The 12,736-nt window shown below is 41.4% G+C and overlaps 1 protein-coding gene across 2 annotated transcripts in view; it reads left to right on the top strand.

Moving 5' to 3' along the window:
* The window catches only part of plxdc2 (plexin domain containing 2), a 124,071-nt gene that overhangs the window by 39,140 nt on the left and 72,195 nt on the right, over window positions 1-12,736 (top strand). For both annotated transcript variants that reach the window (XM_013131176.4, XM_013131177.4), the window contains exon 2: window positions 7,493-7,761. In XM_013131176.4, the coding sequence (XP_012986630.2) occupies window positions 7,493-7,761 (269 nt within the window). The remainder of the gene's footprint in view (window positions 1-7,492; window positions 7,762-12,736) is intronic.

The following is a 12,736-nucleotide window of genomic DNA, read 5'->3' as shown; positions in this document are numbered from 1 at the left end:
TATGTTTTACATAATATCTGAATAATTTACTAAATCTTAGCTTATTCCACAATTAAATCCTTAAATGCCCCAGACATTATTACATTGTCTCTCCTTTACTTGGAAGTTGAAGACTTGCCAGTGCCTGTTTCCACGATATGTAATGCTTGCAAGATGTTTAAGACCAATGCCACTAGAACCAACCTCACTGGACATGGCTGCAAGAGAAAACTCACAGCAAATGATTGATCAAAAGGCAATGAATGCACCTCAGTCACCTACTACACGTTAAAACTGACCTTCAGACACAAGGTACGATAGTTTCAGTTTGCACCATCGTTTGCCAGCATAATGAAAGTGGGTGAAGAGACCCAGGAGGACCCAACGGCTGAGAATTTTCCAAAACACACTTGAAACATGCCACAATCTTTCTGGGAGAATCTCCTGTGGACACATGAGACCAAATTAATAAATCTCCCAATTTATGTGTTTAAAGAAAATGAAAACAAAGGCATAAAAAATTAATAAAAACACCTTTCGCCACAGTCAAACATGGACGGGATTCAGTGATGTTTAGGGTCGCTTTGCTCCCTCTGGTACTAGGTGCCTTGAACGTGTGCCTTGCATAGTGAATTAATAGCAATTCATCCATTGCAACCGCAGAACAGACCACTGACCACTCATTTCCACAGCATCTACGGTATGTTCAGGGGTTTCTGTGGATACCTGAGGGCGCCAGTTGGCCTGGTTGATGGACGTGTCTTCAGGATGTTAGCAGGGGTTCCCTAACACTGATAGAGCTGCTTTTATGGGAGCTGGAATAGACTGCTCTGACACCCTGAAAAATACAGTTACAGGCTGCTTAAAAAACAATTGGTCACTTCTGCCAAATAGCCTCCCTCCAACCTTAAATACACCAGGAGACAAACACTCATACACACACACACACACACACACGCACAGTGCGCACACGCACGTGGGGTTGTGTCTGCGCATACACCCACCAACAAACATGTGAATGCAAACGCTCACACGCAACCTTCCTTTTTTCAGTAGAGGCCATCCTTGTTGTAAGTGTCCCGACAGTGCCACTGAGTCAGGTACACAGCTAGATTAGTGTAAACCCGCAAGACCCAAATACCCAGAAATGCACTGAAAATCAGAGATGCAAAGAGGGCCTTTACTTTGTGCTTTTATGATATCCCGAATGTGTCTGAAAGCGGATTAGCCGTGTTGACAGGCGTTAGTCGGGTGAGCCGCGCTGCCCTGAGAGTCACAGGGACAGAATGCAGGGCATTCAGGGGGATTGAAAGGAGGGAGAGGGAAGATTTCCTCTCACACAAATGCTACTCTCACATCCAGGAGAAGACTTGTCCCGCTGCGAACTCATTCACGGTGTTCATCAGGGGTCCGCACCCTCCCCCTAGAAAAGGGCTAAGAGAGACCGGGACTCTTTCCTGGACAAAAAGAGAATTCAGTGAGCCCGAGTCGCTCAGGACACGTAAAGTGCCATTACAGAGAGAGTGATGAACAGATCCCAGCGCAGGTGTTTTCTTTCCATGGTGACTCCGAGAAAGTTCCGGGAAAAGCAGCACACATTTGTTCAGGGTTACTATTTTCTAGTCATGGTGTATTCCAAAGTATCCTCTTTTGCCAACTTTTTTAACCATATATATTGAATCGTTTGACATCCTTTGAAGGGTGAAAGTCGATTTATGCCTTCCCTGAAATGTATAGGTTTCCTTTGGGACAGAATTTACAGCATCCGTTGACAAGGAATCTCGCAGGCACACATTGTGTCGGTGGACATAACTAATTAATTTCAGTTGGTGAGGCAAGAGGGAGCGAGAGGACGATGGTGAGTTGGGGCCTCAGAGCGAGAGAGAGATAGTGTGTGAATGTTTGGCCACAGCAGACAACGTTAAGACACCTAAGAACAACAGCACTGAGATCTGCATAGTAATTAGCTGCGTATTACGTGCTTCAAAGACACCAGTGCTTAGACTCAATAATGAGGAGTGCTCACTGGGGGGTGGGGGAGACAGGTTCTGAAGGACTGGATTGGGGACTTTGACTGTGCCAGTCAGCTTTGTTGCGTTTTAGCCTTTAGTTGAACTGAAGGATGTCTGGTATTGTTTGTCCTTGTTAATAGATTCTGGGTGGTATACAATGATAAAGGGAGCCTACTGATATTATGCAGAGTGTGGTGTTGTTTTGAGGTGCGGTCTACTGATGATAAACATGTGGATGAATTGCCTGTTATTATGATTATTCCTGTTGTAAGACAATGACCTACAATGGCCCACATTGCCGTCCAATCAAGCATCGGTTCCAGCTACATTTCAAACATCATCAATGTCTACTGTATTTCTGATCAATTGTGTTTTATTTTAATGGACAAAGAATGTGCTTTTCTTTTGAAAACAAAGACATTTCTAAGTGACCCCAAACTTTTGAACGGTTGTGTACACTATAAGACAATTGTGCTTGCCTACAGAGCAGCAAAGGGAATTGCCTGTGCCTACCTAAAGGCAATGTTCAAACCCAGCGTCCCCACCCACGCTCTTTTGTCACTTCTGGTCTCTTCCCCATACCGCTCCTAATGGATGACAGCTTCTGCTCAGCCCAGTCAAAGCTCTTGTCTGTCCTGGCACCTCGATGGTGGAACCAGCTTCCTCTTGAAGCTAGGACAGCAGAGTATCTGCCCTTTTTCAAAGAACTTCTGAAATACGACCTTTTCGAGGAGTGTTTAAAATACTAACTCACTTGAGTTGGCCACCTACACTGGCTCCGCTCAGTCGGACACGCGCGCTCGCTATCGCACAGAATTTAGTTTTATTATTTTATCTTTTTTCCATAATTGCTTTAATCTCATTTCAATTTGGTTTTAGAGCATTTTAGAGCATGGCCAGCAGGAACCTACAAGCAGGAATGTTGTTGTGCGATTTGCCTCATGCATCCTGTGCTTACTGACTTTGTAATGTTTTTTTCCTGCAACTGTGTGCCTTGTGTGTGTGTGTGTGTGTGTGTGTGTGTGTGTGTGTGAGAGAGAGTTAGTCTCCCTGGTCTCATATGTGCAGCAACTGGTCTCTGTGCTGCATATGCTCACTGCCCATTGAATCTGTTTGCCACTACTTGCGTTAGCATGTTAAGTCCCTCCACTCTCACCTCTTCACTCTTTCTCTCCAGAGGAATACATTACACAGACAGACACTGTGAGAGAGAAAGATAAAGACAGAGAGCGAGACAGACAGAGAAAGACGGATACAAAGAGAGAAAACGAAAGAGAGCGAAGATGCCAGTGAGTTCGAACCGACCGAGCGACTTAGGAACGGAGCAAAAACAGCGGTTTGTTGTTTGCTCATACAGCCAACCTCATTAGTATAGGCGGGATGAGATCAACGACAAGGCATGCAGGCGTGAAGGATTTGAACTAATGTCAGCTCTCGTACGAGTCTGGGAATGTTCATTTAGGCCAGAAAGTAATTAAAAGGACAAACCTTGAGGAGGCAGGGTGAGTTCTGATGTAAGTCGTGTGCGCAGGCGCGCAGTCAGGTTTGTGTCCTTAGTGTGACCTGTTTGATCGCAAGGAACCGGCCACCACCTGCAGTGAGAATGCCGCTCGTCAGCACAGCAGTCTAGAGCTGTTAATGAAGTGTCTGTGCACATTAAAACAAGGCTCCTTCTCTCATGTCACCAGCTTCCCCTCTCAGTTCATTATGTATGATGGGATATGACTGGCCCTGAGATTGTTTCCCACACCTCACCTACCCAGGGATAACTAGATATAACAAGGGCCCAGAGTTGTCCCTTATCAGTGAATTGCCCTGTTGCCAGGCAGATCACTATGTCGGGTAAAAACTCTGGGTTCTAGTTATGACTACAGAGGCCACCGGCATGTCTGATAGAACTCTGGGCTCTGGACTTGCACCGTGACTTGGCTGGAAAAGAAAAATCAAAACATTCTTAGATATTACTGGAACCTATTTACCAATGTTATGACATAGACCTACCAGTTGTATACTACTTTTTTAGAATGGCTTAGACCAATCACAATGCTTGTTTTGACCAATCCATAGAACGGTTTGTATAGAATCTGCTGAGTCAATGCTTCAATGCTATTTTGCATCTGTTAGGTAAGTGGTGTAACTTCTACCTAAAATAATGAGATAGGTCTGCTGAGTTTGTGAGTTATTAGAGTGACAGACGATTAATGACAAAACCAGTGTTGCTGTTCTACCAATGTCTCAACACCATATTGACCACAAAAACATTGTTCATTGTAATATGCTGCCACAACCCACTAGTGTAAAATATAGCCCTTTTCGCATTTTACCTCAACCAAAGGCCAATGGTTGAGAAATGTCATTGCTTACATATTATTTTAAGGAAACATCATAATTTCTGGGAAAATGGAAAAGAAAATCTTTATTGTTTCTCCTCTTGATCTTTCATTACAAATATTAACAAAAATCTAACATACAATTAAAAATATTTTTTTAAGAATAATTAATTCATTAAATATGTTAATTATAAAACAAACAACTATTGACACACCTTCATTTAATACATTGTGCAATCCCCCTTGGCCAATATTACAGCCCTGAGTCTTCTTCTTTAAAGTGAAATGAGGTCCAGATCTTTCAGATTCCAAGGTCCACGCTTGTGACTTCCCCTCTTCAGCTACTCCCACAGGTTTTTTTATGGGGTTTAGGTCAGGGGACTGGGATGGCCATGGCAAAACCTTGATTCTGTGGTCAGTGAAGCATTCCTGTATTGATTTTGAGGTGTGCTTTGGAACATTGTCATGCTGGAATGTTCATCCACAGCCCAGTTTAAGGTTTCTAGCAGGGGCAGTCAGTTTTTGATTTAATATCTGCTGGTTCTTGATGGAGTCCATGATACCATGTATCCTAACAAGCTGTCCAGGGCCTTTGGATGAAAAACAGCACCACAACATTAAAGGTCCACCACCGTGCTTCACAGCCAGGAGGAGGTTATTTTTTGCTTCGCTATCTTTCTGTCTAAGCCAAACCCACCTCTGGTGTTTGTTTCCAAAAAGCTCTATATTGTTCTCATCTGACCATAGAACCTGGTCCTATTAAAAGTTCCAGTAATGTGTGGCAAAATATAGGAGTTTGTTGTTTGATGACAACAATGGCTTTTTTATGCCAACCCTCCCAAACAACGTGAGGTTATGTCAGTGTTGTCTGATTGTAGTTTTGGAGATTTTTTTACCCAAAGACACAACATCTGTAATTCTCCAGATGAGATCCTTGGAGATTATTTGGCCAGTTGAACCATCCTCTTCATTGTGCCTGGGATAAATATAGACACACGTCCTCATCCAGGCCGATTGTTAACATCTTCAGTTGCCTTTAACTTTTTATTGCCCTGATAGTGGAAATTGACATTTTCTTATAGCCATAATATTTATACAGTGGGGAGAACAAGTATTTGATACACTGCCGATTTTGCAGGTTTTCCTACTTACAAAGCATGTAGAGGTCTGTCATTTTTCATAGGTACATTTCAACTGTGAGAGACGGAATCTAAAACAAAAATCCAAAAAATCACATTGTATGATTTTTAAATAATTAATTTGCATTTTATTGCATGACATAAGTATTTGATCACCTACCAACCAGTAAGAATTCCGGCTCTCACAGACCTGTTAGTTTAAGAAGCCTTCCTGTTCTCCACTCATTAACTGTATTAACTGCACCTGAACCCAATAGAAAGTTCTGCTTTTCTGATGTATCAAATACTTATGTCATGCAATAAAATGCAAATTAATTATTTAGAAATCATACAATGTGATTTTCTGGATTTTTGTTTTCTCAGTTGAAAAGTATCTATTATAAAAATTACAGATTTCTTCTTGCTTTGTAAGTGGGAAAACCTGCAAAATCAGCAGTGTATCAAATACTTGTTCTCCCCACTGTATAATCATGTTTTGAATGAAAGACCAAGAGGATAAACAGCAAAACATTTCTTCTTCACAGCCCATTTGGTTTATATCTACCAATATAAGGGTGCCAATATTAGTGGAGGGCACTGTACAGTATTTGTAATCTTGTAGTTGTTTGAATGCCTAAAAAACTTCCACTGGATCAAAGTATACAGACAGAAAAATAATTTAAAATGAGTTGAAGAGAAATAACATGGAGAGTAAAGTCTATCAGGAGTGTATATTTGGGGGTGTCATGACCCCCCAATATTAGACAGGTCAGTTTGAGCCCCTTAATAAAGAGTGACAGTGGTGGCACCCATTGACCCCGACCCCCTCAATATGCAAATCAAACATACGCCTTGAAGTATGTAGTCTTGACAGCTTCTGATGGTTCTTTGTTTTTGCTGAGTACTATTTGTTTCAGAGCTGCTTGGAAGGTGTTAGGGAGGCACAGTTTTGATGATGGTGATGGTAGAGTCTGCTATTGGTGGTGACGTTGTTCTCAGAACAAGGCCATCTGCTAATTCTGCTTAACCATGAGTGAGCCCAAAGCCCTCTCCACACTGCAGGCTTTTGGTCAAACTGGAAGTTGGATATTACATTAGCTAGTTAGCATATCAAACCAAACTAACTGATTTACCATTATTTTAAGCCATTTTGCTGGTCAGGCAACTAGATATATTAGTTCAAAAGTAAAACACACACAAAAAGATTAAAATAGGATATACATTATGATAAATATACATTTTGGAGGTCTCTGAGAACCAAATAGGCAAATATTTAATTAATTAAATAACTGATATTGTTTTTTTTTAAAGAATAAGTGGCAGAAATCATTAAATATTTTTCAGAACATAACTCTTTAACATAGTTGTATGATTTATTTTATATTATGGAAAAGTCATTGGAATAATGAAACATTAAAATCATTTTGTAATGAAAAAAGCTTTTGGAAAATACATACTATTAATTTGAAGTGTCATTATGAAAAATACTTCTTAATAATGTGCCACTCATTTTTAAAGTATATTAAAATATAATAATAATTATTTATTTTTATTATTATTATATATTACATTTTTTGTCATTTATGTCCTCCATAAATACTAACTTCATGGAAAAATATTGGTATGTCTAGAAATGACTACCTTTAAATATTAATGTTTTTGTGTTATATAATAGTTTTGTGAAATGACAGCAACTTCATCAGCGCATTCATACTAAATACCTCTGATGGAAATCAAACCCACATCAGTGATGATGCAAGCTCTACAAACTAAACAACAATGCGAATAGTTCGCCACTATGTGTTAGGTTTCCTTGCCATGAGGATTGTGTCAATGTGACCTTATACCTGTTACACCAGAAAACAACCAAAATAAACTTTAATAAACTCTGATTAGTTGCAGTCACAGTATACGGTAGAATGAACACCAGTGAGTCAGCATTATGCTTTTTCTTATATTTCTCTTTAAGTTACCTCGTGTCACTGCACCAAAACCTAGCCTGTTCCTCCTAATAAACCATTTTAATTCCTCCTTTCTCTCTCGGTTCCCACAGGGGTCTCCTACTCCTACCTGGAGAGGCAGCCTCTGGCTGAGGAAGACGTGGCGGTGGACGTGAGTCTGTACAGCCACCGATGGAGAAGGTGGCTGTTCCCAGAACAGCCACGCAACATGGAAAGCAACAGGGCCAGCCAGGACCAGGACCAGCAGGACCAAGAGCTGGGTCAGGGAAAGGACCAGGATCGGGACCAGCCTGAGGGGGGTTTCCCAGGCCTGATCTCAGCGGAGGACAGCCAGGACACGGACAACAGCTCCCAGATAGAGGTACACAGAGTACATGTCGATCATGTTTATTTAGTACATGTTTATGAAGTCCCACTTTGGCCTAGTTTATAGCCCCATGTCAGGATTGGTAGAATCACGGAGGTATGTGTTGTTTGATTGAAAACCGGGGTGAAGCCTCATAATGAAAACATGGTGCAACGCGGTTTCCTCTATCATTACATAGACACACACACACAAACACACACATACACACACCCATACACACACTTAGGCCACAGAATAAACACTCTCTGAGACAGAAGAAAGTCTCTATTCCCTGGGAGGTCTCTATAAAAAAAAAGAGCTGAACTGCCTTACTTCCTCAAATCCCCCTTACATCTACAACTTTTCCCAGAGGAGCGAAAAGAACATCTCCCTAGGACAGATTGATTACATGGTAATGAAAAACAGGGCCACAGGAGCCTTTGGTGGATGAATCCTTAAAATGAAATTAAAACACAGCACGCCTGCAGGTAGGTATTCATCATAACCTGCTGTGTGCGGACAGAGAGTGAGTCACCTCAAAGCACCTCAGAAAGATACTAGAGCAAGCGCTATGTCCTAAAAGCCGCCCTGTACACTACGTCGCACATTCTTTTTTTATTGGAGAAATTAGGAGCCTAGGAAAAACCCAGAACGGCGGCTTGTCAAGTTAAACCTCGTCAAACTTTTTTGTCCTGTCGCAGGTTTACAGTCACAAATGGGCTGTGGATGAATCACCGTCTCTTGGCCTGTGTCTGCCTGTAAATGAAAGGCAGGTACCTGGCCCAGCCCTGACGCGGCGGCTTAGTGCCTGGGCATTTACTGGTAACGATGACGGTGCCACTCGGCCGGATAGATTGTTAAGTCTGCCCTGTGCCTTCTAATCATCTCAGGTCTGCAGCCCGGCACCATTTCGCAAGATGACAGAGGGCGCTTTGATTGTTAGCTAAATGCTCGCTCGCACACACACACACACACATACACGCACACTCGTACACATCCACGCTGTCATATGCACATATGCACACAAACCCCCTGCTTGTTTTGCATCCCTCCCCTGGCTCATTTTTTCATTTGTAGGGGACAGGTTTTAACAATACCCCGTCATTTCCCCTGTTAAGCCGCCACCAGCATACAGTCCGACCCCCCCCCCTCCCTAATATGCCCAGCTGTCTTTCAGAGAAAGGCTAAAGTCTTTCCATTCACATCCTCAGACTAATAAGAGGCTGCTGACATCTTTCCTCCTCTGTCCAACTGACCATAATAACTGTCTCATCTCCTCTGAGATATGAACAGGAGCAGGAAGCCAATAAAGGACGGTGTTTAGAAAGGGAGGGAGGGCGTGGGAGGAAGGCAAAGGAAGGGAAGCAATAATGAAATATGACAAATGACTCGAGGTGCCATGCTATTATATTATTAGTATTATATTAACAATCATCCTATTATTATTGTATAAGGAGCCAACACATACAGTCACTGGTCATATGGAGCCTGTGATTAGGTAGGATCATTGGTGATTATTTTCATAATGTATGTATTTATTGTCAGGGGGTTAATACTGTCTGATGATATTGTGTACTTCTGTAGTCCAAAATCAGCCAAATCCAACAGCCTAACTTTATTCTCAGCAGAGGTTTTAGGATCTTATGGGAATAATGATATTTCTGCGCCCTACACCGCACACTGTCCCTTTGGAGGACAGTACTCACCAACTGGTTAGACCTCCTGTCCTCATATGTAACTTCCCTCATCCCTTATGTTGAAAGCAGTGCAATTTTCCGTAGATTTGCCGATTTTGGAAAGGCTCCATAAAATCGTATAACCTGTTATTGTTCTAGTAAACATATGCCGGTAGTAGATTGAACACTATTTTATACGTTAGTGTTTACAAACTATTAAAATAACAATCTGCAATTGACCACATAAACTACCCGAATAGGAAGGTAAAGAAAAAAAAAAGTCTGCATCACAGTTTATATAGAATACAATTTCTCTGTAATTTATAACCTTTTCCAGCTCCCAGTGTTAAGCTAGGCCTAGTTCCTCTGAGCAATGTTTTTCAAGTTTTAACACACCCGCACACTTGCACCCTCTCTTTCTCTCACACACCCACAAAGCAATTTGTGTTCAATGTTCCACTGCTTTGCTGCATCCATGAAATATTTGGCACTTGTTTCAGCATAGTGCCTTTCTTCTATTTCATAATGGTTAGAGGCCAATGAATGCAGTTTCCAACTGTCTAAATGAGTATGCTGCTGCTTTCCTGCACTGCTGCCCCTCGAACTGTGGCATTCATCAGCTGTGGGTTGACAAACAAGCATTAGAACATGGATTTGTATTTGTGGCCATGTCCTTTTTAGAGTTTAAGGGGAATAAAAGCAAATCATGCAAATGTGCCAAACATCGGGCTGTCTCAGCTTGCTGCTCACTCACGTAAAGCGGGCTTGAGCCAACTTCTAAGAAACGTGCCTTGCAAGTTCAGTGGTTTCCCACTTCCAAGAGGTCTTGTTTGTTTACGCCCATCCAGAATCCACACCCTATTAAGACTTTTTCCCACCTATCTCTGCACCTGAGGCCATATGCTTAACAGACTATGGAAGTCTAATAACAAACCAATGGTTTTCAATGCTGATCTCAAAAATGCAAATTCGGGACAATGTTTATGCATTCTACACGTAAGCCTTATCCTGGCACATTTGGCTGAGATAGTGGGATATGTGAACAGGTGGGGCACCTCTGGTCACATCTAGCTTTGCGGATGGGTCTGTTGTCTAAAAAACATGCCTATGCATAACACAGAGTAGACAGTAGCCAAAGTCACACACAGCTACACCTGCCTAATCTAATGGGTCATCATGACATAATCACTGTAATATAATAGACCTTTGTTTAGACATGTACGGGTGCTGGCTTGCAAAATATAGAACCCCCACCCCAAACCATACCGTACTGTTACAAAACAAACAGATTGTCATGACAAGCAACACTGTAACTAGGCTAGCCAACTATGCTAACCGACTAACATTAGGTTTAACGTTAGGTGCCAACATTAGACTATAAGTAACAATGCAAACAGCTTTTCTGAGATGAATAGTATACATATCATGCAGGTAGCTTGCTAACCAGGCAAGCTAACATTGCAAACATCTTTCTGAGACTCAGGCTACCATAGCACTTACCCATATGAATAGACAAATGATTCACTGTTGTATATAAGTCTAAGTAAAACACCTTTTAACTATCTCCCTCAGCACCAGCTAAATGCAGGGGTAGTAATCCCTGGCGATCTTTTCAAAATTCCGTCTTAGTACCAATAAAGTCAGACATGCATGTTAACAACAGCACATGACATGTCAGACCAATTAGAACTCATCTCTCTGCCCCAGTGGAGCACCTCCATTTATTTCACCAAATTATGGTTAGCTGGAAAGTTTCTGCGACTATACATGCATTTTCTGTGGCTTCAGTGGCTTTTAACTACAATCCTATAAAAAAGGTGCTATCTAGATTTTAAAAAGGATATATAGTGTCTTCGGGATGTATTCAGAATCCTTTACTTTTTTAACCTTTTATTGTGTTAAAGACCTAATTCATTTTTCTTATTTTTTTCTCCACTAAACAAAGAAATGTGTGCCATTTATTTTATTTTTTTATTAAATACTGAAATATCTCATGCACATAAGTATTCAGTCCCTAAAAATTTAAATTGAGCTCAGATGCATCCTGTGTCCTTTGATCATCCCCCCAAAAAAATCATGATTTTTGAAACACACACCTGTCTATATAAAAGTTCCTACACTTCAAAGTGAATGTCAGGGCAAAAACCAAACCATGAAGTCCAAGAAACTCTGTGCAGACCTAATTGTTGAGCATAGGTCTGGGGAAGGATATTAAGAAATGCTACAGCATGAAAGTTCCCAGGACCACAGTAGGCTCCCTCTTATTAAAATAGAAGATGACTGGAACCACAAAAACTCTTGCTAGAGCTGTTAAAACGAAATAACTGGGGGAAAAAGGGCCTTTGTCAGAGAGGTGACCATATACCCAGAGGACACTTTAACAGAGCTTCATAGTTTCTCTGCAGAGCTGGAAGAACCTTCCAGAAGGAAAACCATCTCTGCAGCACTCCATTAATCAGGCCTTTATGGTAGTTTGGCCGGACAGAAGCCACATCTGAATGAGACCAAAATCGGGCCCCGAATGCCAAACATTAAACTTGGTGAAAATAAGTTGCCGTTCATCACCTGGCCAGTACTGGGGGATACAGTTCTCGGTAGCAGGGACTGGGAGACTGACCAGGATGGAGGAAAGGTTAAACCGAGCAAAATACAGACAGGTCCTTAAAGAAGATTTGATCCAGAGCTTATAGGACCTGAGGCTGGGGTGAAGATTATTGTTTCAGCACGACTTGAAAGGATCCACAAGGAACAATGGGAGAAATTTCCCAAATCCAGGTGCTAGAACATTACCAAGAAAGTACTGAATTTAAGGTCTGAATACTTACGTGATTTATTTTTTGCTTAGTCATTATGGGGTATTCTGTGTAAAATGATGGCAGAAATATACAAACATTAAGTTTATAACAACAAAATATGAAGAAAGTGAACGGGTGTAAATACTTTCCGTATTCAGACTGAAACATCATTTTGATGGTTTACTCTAAAATATTGGTTAACCAAGAGGCTAACGACCAAACAATTTACCCCTTGACTAAATGGGGTCAGCTCTTGGGGGAGCATTCATTATGATTGATAGTAGTTGAAGTAGATAGAGTGCGGGAGTCTGTTACTTTTAGAGTGCTGAGTGTGATTCTGTCTTAGAATCACAATGAATCTAAACAGAAATCCACCATATGCTCTGAAATACTCACATTCATCATCAATGTCAAGCACAACTCCTTGGTTCATATTCAGAAAGCATCTCAGGCAGCGTTTACACAGACAGCCCAAACATTTTCCTGACTTATCTCTGAAAAAGATCAAATATGACTCAA

The sequence above is a fragment of the Esox lucius genome, chromosome 21, assembly GCF_011004845.1.
Source record: "Esox lucius isolate fEsoLuc1 chromosome 21, fEsoLuc1.pri, whole genome shotgun sequence".
NCBI lineage: Eukaryota > Metazoa > Chordata > Actinopteri > Esociformes > Esocidae > Esox > Esox lucius.
This window is presented reverse-complemented; position numbering and strand designations above follow the sequence as displayed.